Consider the following 23,567-nt stretch of genomic DNA (forward strand, 5'->3'; position numbering starts at 1 on the left):
ACATAGGGGATGCCCCATCTCACATAGTTTGTAATTAAGCTCACTAACCAACCACTGGCTGCTGTTGCCAGTACAGCTGAGTCACCTACCCATACCAGTGGTCTAGGGAAAGTCCCAAGATAAAAATTGCGTGCCCTCATTTACAGGGAAAGAGGTATAACATGGTGAACAACTTATCTGGCTTCTAGCAGAGAAGCAGCACATCACGGAGAGGGCTTTTTCTGATGATTTCCATACCAAAGGCCCTGACTTCATTTCACCTAGGAACTTGCTGCTTTTGATTTTTTTCTGTGCTCTAATGTCACCTCTATATTAATTGTCTACTATAAAAGAAGACTTGAATAAAGATCTCCAATACCATGAACAGGAAAGCTACATGCAACATACCTTTTCTTACTGTCTCTTTTTGCTGTTTTTTCTAAAACTGCTCTTCGTCGCAGGTAGTCATTTTGGATTTCATTATACTTTGCAGTGTGCTCTTTGATAAGGTCAGTGGTTTTCTTGTGGTGCCTCTTTACAAGGTCCTTCATTTCCTTGTAGTGCTTCTTCTGAAGCTTAACAAAAGACTTCTGTTGTTTTAGCTCCTCAATAGTCTGTGCTTCCACTTCTACAATGATAACAACAAAAGCCACTTCAATTTTCTAATAACGTACACTTTCAATCAGAGAACCCAGAAATTGCCATTAGCAGGAATGAAACTAAGCATGCTTGTTTACTGCTGGTAAGTGAAATGTGCCAGCTTAAACTGAGTAGACTTATCTGGAAATAAACTAGCCAGATTGAAAATACTGTGGAAAATTTAATCGACATAAGAGTAAGGAGCGAGATGAAAATTTAGAACACCAAGATGTGTAGCAAAATAAAAACCATGTACTTTCTTTCCTCTACCCCTTTCAGATGCACAAGATTCCCATCAGCCCAACATATAAAAACATAATCTGACATAGATATGACTGCAGGTCTTTTTTGTACCCACTGTACCAATACTTCAAGTCTCCCTTCCCTCGGGATGGGCTATATAACATGCTGAAGCCTAAACCCCCTTCACAAAGAGCGCTTCAGCTGCCTGCTCTCCTGCCTTGACCCGGGCACTGGCTGGAGGCATCTGTCCTGGTATCATCATGGCATCTCAGGAGAGACTTCACTTCTCTCTTGATGGAGACCCTGCATCAGAGGAGTCATGGCCAGCTGGTTTCCAGTCCAGCAAAGGATCAATAGCTAAATGCTGAGAACTGCCCTCCAGTGCTGTCGCTCCAACAGCAGCCAGGAAGGATTGTCCTGCTCTGTGAACCCAGATCACAGCTCGAGCTCAGGGTCTGCTAGCCTGACCTCCACAAGCTCGCCCTAAATCAGCAATTTAAAAAAAAAAGTGCTGGAGGTAATGACGACTTTGCATGATCTGGGGTCACAGCTCTGGGAAAGCCAGGCTGAAGACCCCTTCCCAGACAACAGACTGACTGTATGAGGCCAGCAGGTACTTCCACAATCTAGGCCAGCCTCTTTCTACCGCACATGAGGGAGACTGAATAAGAGGCAACCAGCATGCAGAATTTTGTGTGTCTTACCTGTTTTCCACACCTAAATGTATGCCTACACAAGATTTGGACATGGAGTGGGTTCTAATGTAGGAGAATGACTATAAAATAAACTGAGTTATGAGATTTGCGATCTAAACTCTAACTCCAAGCTGGAGGACGTGACTCCCAACAGTAGGGCACTATCTAACTGACAGACCAGTTTGCTTGATGTAACAGTAATTTCAATTTTGTAGGAGCAATGGGAGCACTGCAAGGTTAATGGAGATAAAATGGTTTCACTACTATTCAAAACATTCAGAGCAAATTTAGCTTCTGTTCTCATAATAATGCTGGCCTTCTGTCTGCATTAGATGGTAACGCTGTGCTTGTGAAACTATAAAAATGGGATATTTTTAAAAAATTCCCTGTTGGCACCCAATACCAATCTCATGAAACATGCGCTCAAACATTTAATAACTTCAAAGCTGAGAAAGAAAACATGGTGTGTACATTTTCTATGAGTTACTGCAGTCCTAATCACGCAAAGAAATGGCTAATCCAGATGGCCTATTTCACAAAAAATATGCTTCTCTTGACAAAAAAGTGCATCATTCATGCAGTGTAAACTATTTATTACCTGTGAGGACACTCTGAATAAGATCTTCTGTCTTTGCAGGGGCTTTCACTGAACCTAGGGGTAAAAGAGACGACTGATTCTAATTCTTTTAAAGCAACAGCCATTATTGTGCTACTTGATTGCGTATTAAAACAGGCAGGTGACACAGGACATACGCTCACATTGGCATTTATTAATCATTCAAGAAAACACATCTCTTGAGCAGACGAGTAGCAACATGGAAAGCAACACTGGTCCTGTGAACCAACACGAAAAGGTAACCTTCCAAAAACCCACCTGAGCTTTGTTGTTTTACTTATGAGGAGGATGTTATTGAACTCACTGGTACCACTCACATAAGTCATTTAAGTGGTATTAGGCTGACAGTTAGTACAACTGCCCTACATTATGATGTCAGTGCAAAATTTCTGTACACAAGATGAATCCCAGCTCCCTGGAAGTCAGTTAAATCAAGCCAATGAAGACTGCTGTCATAAAATTATAAACACTGTCGTTTAACAAGCATTTGTTATAGGAGATATGTCAATACAAAATATGTAAGTTCTAAGAGTGTATTTTGTGTGTGGAACAAGTTGTAACTACATGCATAAATTAGGTGTATTTGTAAAAACAATTTAAAGAGATTCTTGCACTTGCAACAACAACAAAAAAAACCCCAGCAAACTTTCTTGCTTGTAATGAACTGCAGTTCCACCACAAAAGCAACTCTTAAATAGAAGATATTTGTATACTTAAAGAAGAGTGGCCCTAACAGCATACTGAAGTAGTGGGAAAATTTCTACCTATTTTATAAAAACAAAACAAACAAGCAAACACAATCCCCCCCTTTGCTCTTTAAATGCAAAGCACATGAAAAATTATTACCCAGATTTATTTTGAAAAGATGGGACTTTTTTGTTTTCCTTTGGTTTTTTTTTTTTTACCTGGTGCTGGCTGGCTATGGACAACCTGAGTTGCTGGTTTCGGTGTAAGAGAGGCAGTGTAATTTACTCCATTTTCTGCTGGTGTTGGCCTAGGTTCATTGTTAGCTTCAGATGGTGCATCTCCATGGTCAATCTGAAAACACATAATGATTTACATTACTCTTCCCGACTAACAGACTTAAAATTATTTATTTGTAGGTCTAGTTTAGCCTCATTTTTTAAAATGTAAAATTCTGTAAATGTTATATAAAAATCATTCTGAAAGAAAACAAACAAACAAAAGATATCCTTAAGAGCCACGGTAGTCCAGGTGGTTCATTTTTGCAGGGTAAATTTCAAGAAGAAATAGAGCATGTATTATTCTGAAAAAGCATTTTTATTTTAAGTGGATATAACTCATCAGGGACATTTTTCAGTACCATATATATTAGCTGCACCAGATGTGAAATCTGTATTTTATTGAAAAGCATTGTTCTCTGCCATAAAACCTTTCTAGAAATAATGGAGAAGCTGGCATGAAAATGCTACTCAAATCCCTACTGTGAACAAAATGTGTACACAAAATTACTTTTAAATTTCATAGATACACACAGCACGATCATTATTCACCGTTCTTACAGAACAGAGACATACTTCTGATTCTCAAGATCTTACATTCTTGTAATTACACTCCAAGGATAATATGTAAACAGTACCTCCGTCCTGCTGCATAAATACATCTGTGGTATCCAAATATTTAAGCATTTTCCACAATCTTTTCTTTCTCTCTAGTTTCCTAAAGGCTCAGGCTTACAGCATATATTGTACTATGCATTGAACATCTTATCATTTTCCTTATGACAATCAGGTTTTAAGCAAACACCCAGCACTCAGCAAGCAGAAGGTCATTCAAAGCAATTTTTATTTTGAGATGGCCAAGCCCCCCTTCCTGCTGTCCCTGCGAGGGGCCAGTTGCCATGGTGTCTCAGGGTAGTTTTGGATTTGTTCCTTCAGCTGCTTCCATTTCACTCTCTAATGGTAATCACATTACATGCAGAGGCAGGATACCACAGTTGTTGTTTTTTTTTCCACTTGATTACTCCACACTTGCAAAATATCAGCCTGCGCTGCATCAATGGAGGCAAAATTTTGATCTGTTTTGTGCTGCTCCTGCTGCTGATTTCCTCCATCTTGGCCCTGACAACATACTGTATATTGCAAAAGGATTTCTGTCTCAACAGCCTATTTCTATAAAATTATAGGAGAGAGGTACTGTAGTCAGAAACATGATGTAATTGAAAACCAATGCCAACAAATTCATTTATATCAAGCAGGAATTACTGCAATAAAATAAGGAAAACATGATCTAGCCAACATTTACGACAGTAGAACGATGTGACTGGCAAAAGCTGTAGCTGTGACAAACACACAGAGACACGGTTATCCCCTCAATTCTCCTTAAAATATACTCCTCCCAAGATGCAATTCATTAGTTTAATAAAAACAATGTTTGCTATATAGATCATCAACATTTAATACAAATAAAGGTGGAATTCCTAACTTCTGGCAAGTTTGTGCCCCAAAAGTCACTGCATGGGAAAGCGGGTATTATCTTCTTTTTTTGGGGCTAGGTTTGCATGTGGTGCGAAATTCTGCATCATGGCTTGTTGAGAAACTATTAATATAGCCCGTCAGTTTTGGACATAAAACATCTGTTTTCAGAAACGAAAGCAGAAATGTGAGACAGGATCAGGAAGTGAATAAAGAGTAATTTTCATGACATCAAGCTATCTAATTCATTAAAAACCACTTTCTCTTCTCATAATTCATCACACAGAATGCTAAAGTAAACATAATTTGTCCTTAGTGGAGAATATTTTAGGCTCTAAAACATGATGTAATCCAGCCTTATAATTTATAGTTTTAATCCTCACAGAAATAGTTTATATTCCACATGTTGCCATGTCTCTTGCAAGACAGTATATTTACTAAGTAGAAAGACAACATACCCAATACAGGTACAAATCTATATGGTCTATTTTTATTTCTACAGAGAAAAGGAGCTGCAATGTATTGGGGTTGGGACATGTCCTCTGTGCTGCACTGTTAGACTACATGGGCAGTTCTTAAGTCAGTTTGCCTCTATCCGCCTTGGCAAAGTATAAGCAAGTGTAAGCAAGGTTTCCCTATAAGAAGTGTCAGATCAACTTAATTTGCATTACTGTAACTTGGTGTGATCATTATGATTTGCAAAATTACGCCTGAATTTTCATTTTAAATAGTGGTATCAGATATGCTAAGTGCAGCTGCTCTCGTAGAGATGTTTTTGTTTACTTTCCCTATCAAAATAATTTCATTTAACCAAAGAAGCCAAGTGGAGTGATTACACACATTTGATTTATATGCAGGCATGCAAAACAATAGTTTCCATTTCAACACTGGTTTATGGGTAGAAACAACAGGTCAGACGCTCTGCTGCTTCCATGTCAGGCACGTTAATGAGCCAGCAAGGCCTCCCGACTCCCTGACTCCGCAGTGGGAATTAACATGCAGCCCCAGCGACATTACACCAGCAGGCACAGCCAAAACACATTTTGCTCTGGCTAGCTTTTCCTAGACCCCTACACACTTCTGCTCCTGTCACTGTGGGGATGAAAACGTACAAACTAGTTACATCAATCTACTTTAGGCTGGGATTAATTCAGCCCAAGAAACTCCCAGCTGCAAATTTTATGGCTTACTCCTCCTCTCTGTAAAGGACACCAGGCAGGGGAAGAGAAGGCAACATTCACTACCTGTATGCTCATAAAGATTTACTATGTATTCAAATAAGTACTGTTAAAAGTGCAAAACCCACACTGCAGGTATTACAATGCTTCCATTCTGCAAAAATTGCTGTTCTAAGGCCAGGCTGGAAAGCAAGAACTGGAAGTTATGCATTGACCAGAAAGCTAAAGGTAGGAATTCACGTCATGCTCATGACAGGAACATTGCAAATAAATACAGAAAAGACGCTGTAAACTTTGTCAGTTCTTCAGCATTCTTTGTTTACGTTATTGCACTGATAATTAACAGGCAGCGTAATTTGAAGCCTAAAGAAAGGCTACTTAATTTGTTCAAAACAATTCACTAATAGGTAGCTTATTTGACTACTGTTTTGCAAGAAGCCTGGGGAACTTCTTACAGACATGCCATTTAAACTTCTAGGTAGCAAAGAAAAAACCTCAGTTTTCCTGTGACAGCTGCAAGAACCCAGCTCAGATAAATAAATGTGTGCAAGGGGAGGGAAAGAGGAGTGGGGAGGTGGAATCTGTGCTAGGAGACAGCACAGCTTTGCACACAAACATTTATAGTGTGTAAATTTGAAACTGTACATAGGAAAATTGAATCCAGGTGCACTTATGTGTACATTTCTGGCAAACATACTTGGGTTTACTTAGCTATGTTGCCAGTGAACGTATTTGCAATTATTAACTGATGTGATTCTTGTGGGCCAATGTAAGTGAACAAAACAGTCAGCCCTGCTGACTGATGAAGAAAACGTTATCATCACGTAACGTGATCAGGCAATTCAAGATTTCCAAGTACAGCCCAGCTGCCAAATATCTTACACAGAATGGGTGTTTATAAATAGAAGGTAACACTGGTGTATTTAGATTGCCACTTTAAGCAGCAATTTTGTACTTGTCCCTTCCTAGTGCATCTAACTGAATGGTTATACATTTTAGCAAACACACCACTACAATCGTTACAGTTTTCTTTTAAAAAATATTTCCCTGCTACTGCAAAACAAGCTCCTTTATCCTATGAGCTTTCAAGCTCCTTGACATATGGTAGCACTACCTGAGCACTACAATTCATCTTTCCTTCTTCCCATTTGCTTTAGAAGATACTCTGTGACAGAATTTTTCTAACTGACAAATAAGCCTGTACAGACCAGGAAAATCTGTACTTTTTCAAAACTAAAAATGACCTCTAAGGTATTTAAAGGATTATGTTAAAAAAAGACTTTGCTATTAAAATAGAATCTCATGTGTAGAGCGTCCTAGATAAATGTCTAAGATACTATTGAGCATTTCACAGTGTCCTCATTCAGCCGAACTTGTGACACTGCACAAAGAGTAAATTGTTGGCCACTGAATTGTAATGACTTTCACTCATCTGGTCTGCTTTGGGAATGTATTCTTGGTTACAAAATCTAGTTCAATGAGGCTTTGCACATCTGAGAATTGAAGAAGACAGGCACCAGAGCTGAGAGCAGTTTAGGATTATAAAGCATTTCTCCATCTTCACTAGAGACCTGTACCGAGTGCCTTTGATTCACATGATGTGCATAACATCTGACACAAGCAATCTTCAAAAGAGAAGGCTGATATTTTCAAACACTGCTAGAAGACATCCCAATGACAATGTCTGGAACAGAGAGACTGAACATTTGAACGTGCATAGAGTTTATCAGAAACCAAAGCTGAACTACCAGTACTCTCAATTATGCTCAGAATAACATCTATGCATTTGTATGCACACCACCTCCAATTATACAGAAGAATAGGGTTTACAGGTTAGTCTGTAGGTAACCACATATACCCAAACAGATACCTAACAACTGAAAATGTGTCTCCCATAGCTTTCAGCTCAGCTAGAATAGGCCTGAACATGTATTTACTCTGTGGTCTCCTTCCTCTTCATCTCTCTTTCTAAGAGCTATGAAGGGGTGGATCAGTTGACGTCCAGAGGCCCTTTCCTGTGTAAATTATTGTATGATTATACCGGGTCTCTTTAGGGCACGCTTGCCCATGGAGAATATATAGAGACATCACAATCTGAGATACACGAATGCTTCTGAACAGAATAACCTCTCCAGAACAGAGCCTGAAATTCTGGAAAATTTGTAATATTTTCAGGAAAAGCTACTGATACAGAGTTATCTTTTTTGTAAGGGGAACTTCAGCATCACACTGGAAACAACAGGCAATGACTTACAAAGATTTCATTTACTACATAACAAAGTTGCAAATCAGCATACACATGTTTTTTTCACTCAGCTTTCAGTGTCTCTTTACCTCTCAACAATAACTTGCTACACGCACAACATGCTGCCTTCAGTGAAACCACACACACAATGCAATGCTTCTCGGCTGTAATGTACCCTAGTCTCATTGTAGGTGAGAAGTTTACAGGTGTTCAAGTAATCAACACATACAATTCCCAGGGTCTTTCTAAGCAAAGTAGGTGCTTGTAAATACTATAACATGATTTGCAGAGACTCTGAAACCTCCCTTACCTCTTTCTTTACCTCTTCTTCGTCTTCCAGAGTCAGTGCAGCCAGTTGCTTAGCTCTCTGCTCCATCAAGTTTACATATCTGATTGGATTGGATAAGGCCTCGATCACGTCTAGAAATGATGCAAATAATTTAGTTTCAAACCCCTTATGTTATGGTTCCAGTGCTCCTCAGGTTTTAAGAAAGAGACTGTATTTTTCATTCAGATCTGCTGCTGATAGGTACTCCTAGGTCCTAGAAACAACAGTGGAGGGGAGTACATCATCATGCAAAAACACTCTAATGCGAACTCTCTTTGAGTTTGTGCTTGGGTCTCGCGGATGTGGATTTTCTGCACAGCGTTCTGTGATGGATTTTCAAAGCTTACAGCATCAGCCAACTAGGATCCTGCTTCACAGGAGGCACAGAGGAGCATTAGTAAAAATCCTGTTTTTAAAAACAATCAAAACAGCTATACAGATACTCTTTTTCACTGAAGATGCACAGTATGGTCTTTAAAGCTATACTTGTTTAGAGCTGATTCCAAAATACAATGCTCTACATGGCACTTTGTTTAGGAAACAATTACATACTATTGTGTTGCGTAAGCAAAGTTTCATTTGTGTTTCAATGGCAAATGCCTCGGGTATTTCCTTCTTTAGAGTCATACAAGGTCTGCCGAAGATAAAAGAGTTGGCCCTAATCTTAAACATCAGGCAGGCTGCTGTAAATCAGGTCATCTTGTATGAGTGATGAGACATAATGATCCATCAGATGCAGAGGTTTGCTCACAGGACTGTTATCCCAATATGGCAAGCCATCTACACCACATTCATTTTGTGTTTCAATTAATCTTTATACTTCCCAGTAGGAAAATGTCACAGAATTACCTGCATAAGTATCAGGTACATAGTCTTTGACCTCTATGTACACAAAGAGAGCTGGCAGTGTCAAAGGTTGGTTCCTCTCATTCCTCAAACAGATGTAGTGATAGCCTGCAAAATAAGAAACAACCAGTTTAGAGCAAAATAAGAAACCACCAGTTCAGAGCATAAACTCTTCCACAGGCATTTCCAATGTAATTGTGTTATCATTTGTTATTTATAGTGTGGCTCCAACTGAGCAAGCAACCCCAGAGACTTCTGGTAAGGAAAGATTTACCTGAAGGGTTTCAGAGATAAGTATACAGACAAGGGACTGTTAGGAAGGCACATGCCACTGCAGTTTAAAATAGTATTTTCCCTTTATTTTTATATCTGTGAATAATGCTAAAAATTGTCATTTATGTAATTTTTTATGCATTCTATGTTATTACCTTTGGCTGGATTTTCTTTTTTCGTTTTGGAGCTCTTATGTAATTTTCAAAAGTGACCCTTGTAATACTTAGGAATCTGAATAGCCAAGTAAAACTGAGATGTAATAGTCCATCCACAACACAGTATCTAATTTAAAAACCAGACAACGTGGCACTGTATCTACAAAGTGTGTGTGTGCATATGAAACCTATCATGTGACCAACCTTAGAAATATATCTGAAAAAGGAGTATTTTCAGACTGTTTTGAAAGCTGGCTGTCTTGTAAGAGCAAGGGCGCACATTACAGTGCAGCTTAGCCAAGTTAATGGCGAGATATCACAGATGGGACGGCTGCAAACTCTTTCTCCCAGCCACCTACCACCATCACCTCTCTTGTGCACTGACACTTTTCTGACTTTGTAGATAGGCAGCTCAGCAAGCTAAGCTCTGGGCAAAGCAACCTTCAGAAACTGTGAAGAGTCTTCCATCAATTTAGCTCCCTAAAATGCCTCACCATAAAGTCAGACGTATTAAAACCAGTTTAAAGACAGTGATGGAAGTGCACAGGTAGGGGTGGGAGAAAGGGACTTTCAGTCCCAGCAAACTGTTACAGAATCACAGTGCTGCAAAGCTGCATCCTCTGCCTCACAGGCTGGTCCCTCCCGCACCATGGCTGAGGCTGTTCTTCTAAGGCATGATTACAGAGCCGCACATATGGGTAGTGTCAAGATACAAGTCACGAGCAGGATACACTTATCTGGGGGGATCCTCACTTGGCTGATGTGAACAATTCCCTCTCCAAGTAATGGTTAAATCCTCACTTTGGGAATAATGGTAATTCTGTGGATTTGTGTGACAGTATGATATAGTTTTCAATACTGTCTCAGAAAAGAGAGAAATTACATATTACAAAGGTTTCTCAGTTCCCTCAAGCTCCTCCAGCAAATTTTCAGCATGTACACAATCTACAGTCAACATGCTCTTCTCCATCACATGCTGTAAACTAATGATTACTGGAGTCAAAAGGACAGAAGATAGGCCTGCAGGTAAAAGCTCTCGAAAGTCCTTGTATGATTTAACACAGTGTCCTTTGTACTAAAAAGCACAAGCTTAAAAGCAGGTGCATGATTCAGTGCTCTGCTGCATGGACTCTGTGCTGCATGAAGGGTGAGTGCCATGAAAGGGGATCAGCCGTGGTAAGAGTTCACTTTCACCAGAAGAAGGAAATCCTCCACATCCCCCTTTCTCCTCTCCAATACCCTATCTTCCTCTGGAGCTCAGCAGATCCTCCATGAGGCAATTATACCCATTAAGCCAGGAGGAAACAGTGGAGAGTTGTCTGCTGCATTGATAAGCTGAGTTGGCTCACAAAAAAGGTGTGGAGATTGGCAGAGCTGGCACAACAGAATGGCCAGGGACGCATGGCCAAGAGCAGGGCAGAGAGAAGGGAAGGAGAAGGGAAAGCGAAGTGACAACTGGTGAGGAAATCCTGGAGCAGTGACATGCCCAGCAGCCACCTCCCATGGCTAGCCTGCTGGCACTTGCAGTGAGGCCATGTGACCCACACCAGCTAAGACAAAACTGCTTGGAGCTCTTCTTAGAAGAGCCCTGACATCACCTGCCACAAGAGAAGGGACTGATTTATACATTACCTGAGATCAGGTCTCCAGGAATAATATGGACAACAACTGTTAGATACAGATATATGTGAGTTTTGTGCTACTGCTGGGACTGGCGAAATAAGGTACAGGGTAGATACAGATATTCTTCCTTTTCCAGGGTGAGTGAAGCTGGGAGCATGTTTATGGCCCATATGCTTGCCCTAATTTAGTTTCCTCCCCTCCCCTCACTGGAAAAGCTGGCGCTGATGTCGAACGCTTCTCTTGTTCAAAATGCCAATGTCACCGCATCTTTCTGAAACATGATCTCTAACAAGTCTCTGGCCTGGAAAATAAGGGCTGAGTTGTTGCACAAGACAATTTCCAGTTAAGTGGCCACTAATTATAATAGAAATAATTATATGATTTGGAAGAGACCAGTAATAATTTTTTTTTTAAATTTTCAGCAAGAAAGATGAAAATAATTTTGGGTTGATTTAAAGGTTTTGCAGAGATACAACAGCTTGCATATAGGTCAGTCCTTGCATACATATAAAAATTACATTAAAGGACCATATTTTGCTTTCATTCCCAGCAATCTCCCATTCTCACAAAGATGACATCAAAATTGGCTGTTGCTGCCCTCTTTCCTCTTAAAAGTGTACAATTGCACTTTTTAGCATAAAACTGTGAACATGCAGTTGATCTACTGGAGACCAGTAAGTACCAACCATGCGTCTGACACTTAATTCTATTGGTTTTCCTGGTTCATTACAAATTTAAATTTCTGGTGAAATACGGTATTTTCCTTTTCAAAGTTGAGAGAGATTATTTAAATCCCCAGTTGCTATAGATCTGCAGAGTGGCTGCTGATTTACAGCACTGGGATTCTGGCTTGCTGCTTCTTTTCACGACACAATGTCCGTCTCAATGGAGAAAAAAGTTTACCTGGTCGAATTGCTGAGACTGGTAATATCCGATGACCAATAAATTTCCCTCCTTCTTCGTACACTGCTAGCCTCAAACATGCCAGGGAAGGTAAAACGACCTAGAAGGCAATATTGTTGCATTATTAACTTTCTGCTCTGAATGAAACAGCTCCTCCCAGACAGAGGTTATATAGCAGACAGAAAGAGAAAGTTCAGTCTAGCAGACAGCAACATCTACACATCCGTTGGAAGGTCCTACCATGTAAGAGGTCAGGGCATATGCACTTGTGTGTCAAAATAACTCTCATAGAAACATTTTTCAAGCAAGAAACTGGACGTGGGATATGGACATAGTATGCTGAACTCAGCAATTTGACCCTACATTTTCAATATGATACAAGGGACTTCGGCAGCTCAACTCCCATCACACTTGAATGCCACTCTGCTTTCTGCTTATTACTCATAGCCCTACAAGTTTTTTTTTTTTCCTTTGTGTTTGTGCCAATGGGATTACTTACTTCTGAGAAAAGTCACTGATAGGCATGTTAGTGTTGAAAACTCAACAAGCAACTCAACCTGTTTTGCAGAGCGTGAATGTATGAATTACATGAACCATGTCAACCCCGGTAGAATTTTCCAGTGCTGCAGCACACTCACTGGCTGGGCTAAAGACATTAATCAGGCAGGATGTTTACTAGCATTGGATGCTTTCTTGGCACTACATAAGAAAGAAGGCCAAACAGTGAAAAAAGAAAACAAGAAATCCAAAAAAGTTACTTAAACTACCCTACTAAGATAGAAATCCTTAATATTACTTTAAAAAAATGTGTAGCATAATTAATCTCATTGTCTTACTTAATGCAAATATACATACAAATACACATATTTTTAACCTGGGTACAGATATGCATTTTTTCAGAACATATGCTAAAATTTATCTAGACAATGAAAGAAAAAAAGAAAAAGCAACAATCCAAAACAAAGAGTTTCTCTAATTTATTTTCAAGATTACTAAAAATAGTAATCTATGCTTCTCTGAGCACAGAGGCAGTTAGGCACGATCGTTAACTAAATAGAGAAATGAAGTACACTAATTAGGAGTTCATTACAGAAGAAAAATGCTAGTGATGTTTCCAAACTTAAGGTCTGGCAGGCTGCCAAAGGAAAGTCATTCAGAAGGCCAAATATTCAGGGAAAAGGGCTGTCCTCCCTGGAAAGCAGGGCTGCAAGTGCCAATTGTATAAACATCTCTGTGAACTACATTTGCCTAGAGAAATATGAAAGAAATTGTTTTACAAACACCTGGACTCAGGATCCACTTAACCACAGTGCCCAATGAGCAAAACCCAGACATCCTGTTAGAAAACTGGCTGCCAAGTATATTGTGAAGCACAGTAAGACATTCATGTTGCACAATCCTAAAACATGCTCAGTATTTTCTGCCCCCTCAAAGTTTAGAGAATTGAGTCTGAGTAATATTGTTCAAATTGCATGAGTAACTCAGGAGCTTACGTCTCATTTCAAGTGGATGGGATTTATGTGGTTTCATCACCTAGGCTGTGTTTATATAGCACAATCTAGCGCTAAGCAGAGATAACAGATCGCTTTGAATGTGTTAGCTTGGACAGCCAGATTGTTTGTTATAGCTGTATTCACATCGTCTTGCTCACAGGTTAACAGGATCTGCTTTTCAGCAGGGCTATTCAGTCAAGGCAAAATGGTAATTCAGCTCAATTGCTTCTGGGATCTGTGCTTGCTCGTTCATAGCGTGGCACTGCGCTGTGCCATGCGGATGAGTCTATCGACATGTCTGCTGTTTCCAGCTGTGTCAGTGAAAGAATCAAGGTGACTTTAAACTCATTTATTTTAGTAGGAGCTGGCATGACTAGAGTAGCAAAATCACACCAAACGTAGTTAACAATAAACAGTTCAAGAAACAACTATTTTGAATCTCTTTATCTTCTTTCTAACAAATGCAAAGTTTCACTTATCCCCAGAATTAGTCTACTGGACAGTGATAAAACAAGCACAATGCATGTTTGGGAAGCAAGTGTTACACCGACCTTCTTAAACACTATGGTTTCCTCTTCCCAGACGGGATTAACTGCATTGCCTTGAGAGGTCTTGGTCTTCAAAGCTTTTCTTCTTGTATCCACAGGCAGGCCAAACATGTCGACTTCTACATAAGTACCGACTTTTTTATCAGAAAGAAACTGACCTGAAATTATCTAAAACCAAAACAAAGAAGGATCACTAGAGACTGCTTTGGTGGATTAGGAAATGAGTGGCTGAAATGTAGATGGATAATTCTCATTAATGATCAGATAGTATGCATTTAAAATAAAACCAAAACCACAATAAACAAAAAACCACTGTTTAATATTGCAGACACAGAAAAACAACTTATGAGGCCTGATTTCCTGTGACCCTGTGGTCCTGAATTCCCCTGTGAGCGATAATGTGGTTGAGATCATGCTGCTGCCCTCCCCTCAGCAGGAATACTCATTTGGATCTCATTCCTCAGTCTCGCTGCCTATTTCTACAACACAGTATCTTTGAGAGCTCTCATTTCTATCCAGTTTCAACAACAGGTTCAAAAAATGCTGAAAGAAAAGAGGTATAAGAAGCAGAGAAACTACATATGTTTTTAAGTGCAAGGGAGAAAACAAGATAAAAAGTTGGTATTCTAATAAAGGCTCTTTGCAGAGGGTGAGGAGTTTCACTATGAAAACAAGACAAGTATGAAATAGCTGGTCTTTTCTAGTTCTTATTTTTATCAGGAAACACAACTCTCAGCTTTAGGATGTTAAAGAAAGGTCTGCAATTACTTCAGAAAATGGAAGAAGCGCAGGAATATGTAGCAGTGTCACTGTACCTTAACAAATTCAGGCTTGCCTAAAGCCAATCTTACTCTGTTCTCAGCTGTATCTTGTATGGGCATTGACATTATAACCAGCAGAGTCTTCACCAAGCAGGCAGAAGCAGCTGACTTCTGACAGCTGTCTCATGACACCTGGATGTTCATTCCTGTTAAAAATGCTGTGCATCTCCTAATAGCTATTGAATGACTTCTACCTCCATTTACTAAAATTACAGAAGAAAGTGCCTCTAAACCCACAGGAGGACCTGAAAGCTTCCATGATTACAGGACACCACAAAAGGTCATTCCCACACAGTCATCTTTTTTTACCATGCATGTCATCAGATCATGACTTTATTCATATCCCTCCCAGCACTGCTCTGCTCTGCTCGTGTCCGCAGCCTGAGAGGAAATACTTGCTTTCTCTAAAAGAAAACAGGAGGATATTTTGCAGGTGGATTCTATAATATGGACACTGTTCTAATGGACAAGTCCATTAAAGGAATAACAGGATTTCAGGAAGTTTATGTTTTTATAACTAGAGATATACCAAGTATAAATTTGTGATCCTGTCATAGCCAATGCAATCTATCCCTCTAAACATTCATACAAGTAGTTTTCAATCTGCAGATTCCTGGTGGTCCTTGAACTTCATTAGAGGTCCTTAAAAAGGAAGGAAGAAAAGCAAGTTGGCAATGAATTGCAGCTGACATTTATGGTTCCACAGTTCTGCTGGAGAACTTAAAGGGAACCAGAAAATTTATTTGTACTAAACAGTGTACTGTTCTAGCTATTCCAGTGCAACCTACCACTTCATAACAGCGTGTTTTAAATTCAGCTCTTTGTTACTAAAAACACAGCCAAGCTAGTCTTAAATCCATTCACTTCCCAGTTACTTCTGCGGAAAAGAATACATACAATAAAAATACATTTATTTATCCTACAACATGAAATGTGAGGCAGAAGATCCTCTGCAATTTAAAAATGAAGTGTCACTTTTAAATTCATGTCTGGGGGGGAGTGAGCGAGTGGCTGTGTGGTGCTTAGTTGCCGACTGGGGCTAAACCATGACACACTCCATGAAATGAAATGCATTTTATTTTCTTGACTTAGTATGGTCATTTGCTACGCCACTGCATAACAGAAATACATCTATGCTCTAACTTCGTCATGAGAGCAGTTTTACCAGCTGCATACATACCTTGACAGACAAGGTGTTAGCTACTATTCCATCCACTATACTTTCAGTAAATGGATCAAAGTGTTTGTCTGGTCTTCTCATGAATTCGGGCTTTAACCTGTATCCGCTTTTGCCATTGTACTCGTACATTCCCATGTTTATTTGCATAGACAAATCTAGGTGTTAAAAATATTGATAAGAATAACATTCTGGTTAGATAACAATTTAAAAAAGCAATAAAATAATACTATTTACTGTAATTTCAAGTCCACTGTAATGTAAACAGCTATTTATGGCACATTGTTGCTTGTGAAAAGAGGTTTCAAATGTGATTGCAGCCACTCTCTTGGATTCTTTTGACAAGAAAAAGACATCTGCAAGACATCTTTCAGTGACTACTCAATAGATAACATTTGCAAATTTTAAAAGAAGCCTTGATACTTAGGTTTTGAGTCCCTCAGTGTTGTGCTGTTGTACCTGACCCAGCAGAGTATTTATGTTTCTAACCCCTTCTAACATCAGATGCTGGGTGCTTGATACTTGGCTGAAACTGGCTCAAAGAGGTTTTTATTACTCTGCAGGCTCCCAGCCTGTGTGGGGTTTTGATTTCCATGGAAAGGTGGTGTATACATGGGCACAACTGGGAAGGAAAAAGGGAATGATACTGTGGTACCACACGCCCAGCAGCAGAACATGGCCAGGATACGCCCTGGGATGCAGCAGATGGAAATATTTGCATGTCTCAGAACAGACAGAGCCTTGGAAGACAATACATTCTATTTCAAAAGTGACTTGTGCATCTAGGAGCCCAAATGTCTTTGTTTCTTAAACACTCACTTTTAAAATGGTATTTGCTGTCTAAGTCCCTTATGTCTTGATATACTGAGATTTTGGAAGACAGAGGAAAAAACCCCTGCCAGATCTGAAATGCTGCTCCATGGTAAGCCCTTACGAATGATGACAATATGGAGGGCATTATGTATGTGTATTATACTAGCTACAGCATGGTATTTATGAATATTCCTAGTTAAAAAACCAAACCAAAACAAAACCAAAACTGTGTTAAAAATGTTAATTAACAGCTCTGTAGTATCATTCAATCACTAGACATCTTTTGATGCATAAAGCCTTTCCTACCTACGAATCAGAAACTGTATCAGAGACATGGTCAGGTACAGCTTACAAAATCTATAGAGACCAGCAGAACTTACCTACAGTTTGGAAGTTAAGAGCAACCATTTGGCAGCCAGCGTTCCAAAAGACTTGTGGCATGTAGTTTGAAGAATCTACACGTGTTCCTTTTGGGTAAATTCGGCTTAGCTGCATTTTGTTGTATCTAAACGATGAGTAGTTAAGATATAGTACGTGTGACAAAAATAACTTTGCAGAGAAGTGCAACTGCAATATTTAAATGCAGGTGTTCTTTACAGAATGGCAGTGGGTTCCTTATTGGATTTCTGCAATCATAACGCTTCCAGAGGTCCACAATTTTGTAGGAGATATGATAAATATGGGGTAACTAGAGGTGCTGTTTGTTCCTGTACAGAGTACTCAGAATAAGCAAGGAAAGAGCACAGGCATATGCATTAAAAAGATAGCATTCATAAAATTCCATTTATCATCATGGTTACGAATTTGGGATATTCCTAAGATTGCATCTATACAGGCCGAATAGCTGTAAACAGCAAATCTTCCTCTGGCGGGGGGAGAGGTGGTCCGTTAAAAAGTAAGTGCTCTTTTGGGATAAGCATTAGAATTGGCCTCTACATACAGACAGAAATGATGAGTGTGCACTTCTTATAGTTGAGTCTACAAATCTCAGAGATGAGAACATGCTGGAGGTTATCTGTGGAAATAGCTTTCCATTAATCTTCTTTAAGGCACTATTTTATCTTGACCATTCATACTTAACTGCAGCCATCATGAGAGAGACATTGAGAAACATCAAAAGGTCTAAACAGAATGCTCCTTAGCTTTCCTTTAAAAGTTATTAAAAAACCCTAAAGAAAAAAGAAGAATTGTGTGGCAACAGAACAGCTCAGTGCTTTTAGAACTAGAAGTATGGTGGGAAAGCAAGCTTTCTCGTATGACTTTGCAAAAAACCGTCAGCCATGTTTGACAATTTGCTCACCGTAACTCATACCACCTTGTATAGGATGATAAATTTAACATTGAGAATACAAAGTATCAGGTCTTCCATATGTGGTTTATACCTATTCCCTCTAGTCCTAGCCCACAGCACAAGGACTCATGCCAGCTTTTAAATTAGCTCATCAGAACACAGGCCAATTAATTCATCTAGGAAGACAGTCAAATCTACAAATTTCATTTGGGTTCTCTATTTCCCCAGCTCCTGTCTCCAAATTTCAATAAAGCCCTGTAACAGATCTTGGATATAGAAAGGCTAAGAAAGCACCTTTCTGAAAGTCAAGGATACTCCACAAATTCCACAGGAGACTTCGTAAGTTGCTCAAGCCCTTTGGTTTCCACAAAGGAAGACATTTCAAAACTTTTGTTGCGTTCTGAAAGTTTAAAGGGGAAATAAAAAGTGACACATTAGAGCATGAAATCATAGGTGATACATGAACTGCAAACAACTGGTTTAGTCTCGGTCCCCTTATCCCACCTACTGTTCACCAGCTCATTTCACCTTGATCTCAAAGAATTTACGTACACAATGGTTTGCTGACAGCAGTAAGCTCACTCTGCACATACTCAAGAGCTCCAGCTGAACTCACATTAGCACTGCCCAAATTAAGGGCACTGGTACCACCTGAGATTGCTACTGTACCAGCTGCAGGCAACAGGAAGTCAGTGCACGGGCAGACATCTCTCATGTTTGCTTGCAAAATACCACCTTGATATATTTGAGAGGTAGAGCCCAAAGCTCACAGGTGTGACACAGAGGTGTTGTAGCAGCTTTTGTGGGGAACACAGAGGGCCCTGCTGGATCTCTAGATTGTCTTTGCAGACAGATGCAAGGGCTTTGAGCCAATTTGAAGCTATAATAACTAATGTCCGTATCAGATTAAACTAAGCAGTGTGCTAGCTGTGCCTACAGCGGTTCTCGTTATCTTCAGTATGTCAGGGTAAGGTCACATCTGCCTCACACAGTCATGGAAACATTGCTGTCTAATCAAGCCTGAAGGTACACTCCTGTGTCCCAGCAGGTCTTCAGACCTAACCCCGAACTAATATGGCACTTCTATGACCTCTTTAATTTGGTCAAGCCTCCTGACCTGACAGTGGTGAAAAGCTCCTCCTAAGCTTATGACTCAGTAGGACTAAACATTAATTTGCTTATCATTTGTTACTCACCTTTGCCTGATGTGTGCACAGCCTTTCAATATACCCATGCGACATGCTGTAGCAGAGAGCCTAAGTCAAGACCCTTCTAGCTTCAGTACTTTTTCCTTTACACTTTTGTACAGAAGGTAAGGATTCCTGTAAAATAACAGCTTCCCATTTCATCACTATCAGCTGTGTAGATTGCCTAGATGGGGCCACAGCGCTGGGAGGTCATATCCGTTAGATATCTCAGCACTGCTCTCTTTAAAAATGAGGGAAACAGTGCCTGTGTTGAAACATGAACTGTCTAGCCCCACCACTTTATTGAAAGCAAACAATAAGGCAGAGAAAAGTCTTGCCCTCATCTGGTTTTAGAAGTAATTGTGCTGCAGTAATCCAGGGACGGCCAGGAGGCCAGCCTGGCCAGCTCCTTGAAGTCAAACTGTGAAGCTGCAGGAGAGGGATAAAACTGAACAAAAGCACTTGTCTGGCAGAGAGAAGCAGGACAGAAACAGGTGGGCGCTTTCCTTATAGGAAGCCAAAAAGGAAGCAGTGGATCCAAAGAAATGAGGAGCTAGATTGTTTAGGCCAACATGAGAGGAAATGTGGTGCCAGCCTGTGAACTACAATCTATTCTCAGTGTATGTTGAAGAGTCAGAGGGTGACTGTGGTGTTCCAAAAGTGATTCTCTCCCTCTAGGAGAGCTGGGACTCAGACTTTATTGTGGTCCCTATTTCTAATTAGCAACCATCACACTACTGCCATTATTCATAGCTGTTATCTCCTAATGGTGAAAGATTCCTGCCATTCCCTAGAGGCTGCTCTCCTACCACTCCTCTTCCTTTCCAACAAGCAATATCCTCTCTTTCTCCAGACTCTGTTCGAGCCAGCTCACCTCTATCTCAGCTCGTTATAAAGGCACTGAGATTATTCTTATTCCATCCTTCCCCCTCACTGATGGGATAGCACTAGCAACACATATACAGTGGTTTTATTCTATTTAGAATACAGGTGCTAGAATTTGTTGTAATAATATACTGTATCTCTCAGCCTTATCTTAAAGTAGAGCATCTGTAGGAAACCAGAACTGGTACCTGTTAAATGATTCGGTTACTAAATGTCCAGGGCTTAATCAAACTCCTAATTAAAATAAGAACAATTATTTCCTTGTAGTATCTGGTGAGGATTAAGAAACCTGCCCTTTGAAGAAAAGACTGTGCAGGAGAGACATTTCTCTCTTGTGATACATTACACCACACTATCTTATCAGGAGTGGAGTGGACAAACAACTCATTGAAAAACTGCCTGAAGAACTTGAAAAAATACAGTTACAGCTACTTGCTGTCAGAGAGACAGAACATACCTAGTGAGGGCAATCAGAGGACTGTTACAGATCCAGTGCTATTCAATATTTCTGCTAACAAGTTGGATGCAAGACCAGAAAATGCACTTTTTAAATGTGTGAATGACAGAAGGAGTGAGGTACTGTTATCACCATGGAGGCAAGGATCACAAATCAAAACAAATTCTGAATTAGAAAATATTAAATTAGAAAAATGCTGTAACACTGAAATGATGAAACCGGATAAAAGAGAAGTATGGAGCTCTACACTTAGGGAAATGAAGTCAGGTGAACAAAAATAAAATCTGGGCAACAACTGGACAGGCAGCAAATTAAAAAACAATCCTCATCTAACTCCTTCTTTATTCAGCTCATCTTCACTGAATTTAATGAAGGTCCAGCAGTGAGTCCAGGCCAGGACTAAGACCAGAACCCACAAATCATGCTATAGGGCCCACGGCTTTAACCAGCCAGCAACATTTACCACGTAAGGCCACTGCTTTAACAAACTGGCCACATTTACCACATAATGATTTTTTTGACACAAACGCCAGAAATATTAACTCCTTAACATTATGAGTTCACAGAAACAGTATGATTGATCAAAGGCCACATCTAGACTCAGGATAAAAAATCTAGACATCAGCAGTTCTTTACAAAAGACAAAACTCGGAAAGGGATGTGAACAGAAGAAATCTACACAAGACAATTTTATAACAGCTGCATCAACTTGTCCTGCTAGGATTCACATGGCTTCCTTTCCAGAAGGAAGATCTCCTTCCCACTGTGTTCTTGTAACTCTCATTAGAGCTAGAGGAGATTATCAACATCCAAAGGGACACTACTATAGGGAACAAGCATAGCTCTCTGCATGATTTTGTGAATGCTTGTGTGTATGTCTGTATAAATACCCACATACAAATGAACACGTAGATAACTTCTTATATGTTTATTATTCATCATGAGTAAATGCAAAATCTTGTATACAGATATGGACTCAGGCACCAATTACCTGTCCTCTGCCAAGGCCTTCACAAATCCATAATAAATCAAAATGCTATACACTTTAACTAAAAAGCTCCAAGAGCATATTGAAACCTGTCAAAACAAAGTGAAAAAGGGCAGGCAAACAGTAGGGGGTTCGGCACCAAGAAAGGAAAAGACACTGCAGTGTTTACTGAGGATGCCACTGAGTGCATTCCTAGCAAGGCATCTTCTGTAAAAGCCAGTGGGGATGAAATTATGGCCTTTTCTATACAATACATAGAGGCAGGAAAGAGTGAATCTGCATATGGGGAAGGGCAGACTCTGCTTACCCTGAATCCTCTATAAAAGTAGCAGAGACAAAATATAAAGCACTTGCTCAATCCGTAGGAATATTTATGACCACCTTTCTCAAACTGCTTAAGCTACTCTTCAGTCATGGACAACAAAGACAATGTAAGTACAACATTTTAAAAAATGTTTTTGAAATGGTAGCAAGTTTACAGTTGATGAAGTTTGATATTTAGACTAATACAGGTTTCAAAATAAATATGGATTTATTTAGCTGGATACCAAGGGAACATTTTCCATCTGTGTGTCTGTATCTAACTGAGAGGCAATGCCAAGTAGCATTTCTCCAAAAGTTCCTTCCAAACACTTGCTAGGTAATTTCCAGTACAAGATGTTGCTCGTGCTTAGCTTACTTACTTTTTGATACTTCAAATGACTCAAACTTCACAGGCTGAATGTAGTTCACCAGGTTAGACATCTCTTCTGTGGCCATAGCCTCACTTCCAGCAGTACCCTAGGACAGGGAAGGGAAAATGCTGCAGTTTTGATCTGTCCACGGTGGCCATCAGAGGCCACAAATACCAAAGCCCAGTTTTCTGTCAACTGTGATATCTTTCACTGATCCTGGCTTAGTGAAGCCAACACTTCACATAGGGAGCGTCACATAGTAAAGAAGAAAATTTGCTATAAAATTTAACTGTGTAATTAAACTGCTGTATTCATCCTTTTCACGTGGCTCCTAGGGAAGGGACTGCATTACTTTTACACACGCATAGTGCTGAGCACATTGTCAGTACTGTTGGATAAATAATAAATATAGCTCTAAGTTTTTGATCTCAAGTTTTTCTTCCAACAATGCTAAATACACCACAAGCAGTTGTCTAAAACAGATCACCTGTGGTGCTATTAATTCTTATTCTTCAGAAATGAAAATATAAATAAACAAAGCAAAGATGTGCTTCCAAACGCATTAACAACCAACTTCAGAAAGCTGGTGGTGTGTTTCCCAGTGCTCTGCCTCCCTTTCTCCACTAGATGGTAGTCCCACTCCTGGTAACACACGCCAACCCCCAACTGCTGGAACCGACCCATCACCATAAAACATATCTAAACCCTTACTTCATCCATCGACGACTTTTTACAGTCATCATCATAGTCATCATCATCATCGCTCTCAATCTCTGCTTCTCCTGAAAAGTTTTAAGCAGAAGATAATTACTGGCTGAAGTAATAGTTATAATTACCAGCAATAAACTCGAGAAAGATGTACAAGTAGCACTGCTTAAAGGAGACTACATTATATATGTGCTTTTTGTCACAGCACGAATCAAACACACTGTCTTGAGGGATTCATCCATCTTCAGCATTGATTAAGTTCTTATTGCCCAACCAAACAAAAAGTCTTCCTTTGCAGCTGCTGGATGCTCAGTGTTTGGAAATCACGGGGTAGGTATCAGCACCAAGAAAAGAGCGTTGTGGTGTG

At 39.8% G+C, this 23,567-nt stretch overlaps 1 protein-coding gene across 8 annotated transcripts in view; it reads right to left on the reverse strand.

Moving 5' to 3' along the window:
• The window catches only part of PLCB1 (phospholipase C beta 1), a 415,215-nt gene that overhangs the window by 75,723 nt on the left and 315,925 nt on the right, over nucleotides 1–23,567 (reverse strand). For all 8 annotated transcript variants that reach the window (XM_072857457.1, XM_072857455.1, XM_072857454.1 and 5 more), the window contains 12 exons: nucleotides 23,204–23,274; nucleotides 22,502–22,598; nucleotides 18,617–18,701; nucleotides 17,391–17,515; nucleotides 16,201–16,355; nucleotides 14,203–14,367; nucleotides 12,159–12,258; nucleotides 9,208–9,312; nucleotides 8,341–8,450; nucleotides 3,078–3,210; nucleotides 2,155–2,208; nucleotides 388–607 (listed from right to left, as the gene is read on the reverse strand). In XM_072857457.1, the coding sequence (XP_072713558.1) occupies nucleotides 388–607; nucleotides 2,155–2,208; nucleotides 3,078–3,210; nucleotides 8,341–8,450; nucleotides 9,208–9,312; nucleotides 12,159–12,258; nucleotides 14,203–14,367; nucleotides 16,201–16,355; nucleotides 17,391–17,515; nucleotides 18,617–18,701; nucleotides 22,502–22,598; nucleotides 23,204–23,274 (1,420 nt within the window). The remainder of the gene's footprint in view (nucleotides 1–387; nucleotides 608–2,154; nucleotides 2,209–3,077; nucleotides 3,211–8,340; nucleotides 8,451–9,207; nucleotides 9,313–12,158; nucleotides 12,259–14,202; nucleotides 14,368–16,200; nucleotides 16,356–17,390; nucleotides 17,516–18,616; nucleotides 18,702–22,501; nucleotides 22,599–23,203; nucleotides 23,275–23,567) is intronic.

This window comes from Ciconia boyciana, chromosome 3 (genome assembly GCF_034638445.1).
Source record: "Ciconia boyciana chromosome 3, ASM3463844v1, whole genome shotgun sequence".
Lineage (NCBI taxonomy): Eukaryota > Metazoa > Chordata > Aves > Ciconiiformes > Ciconiidae > Ciconia > Ciconia boyciana.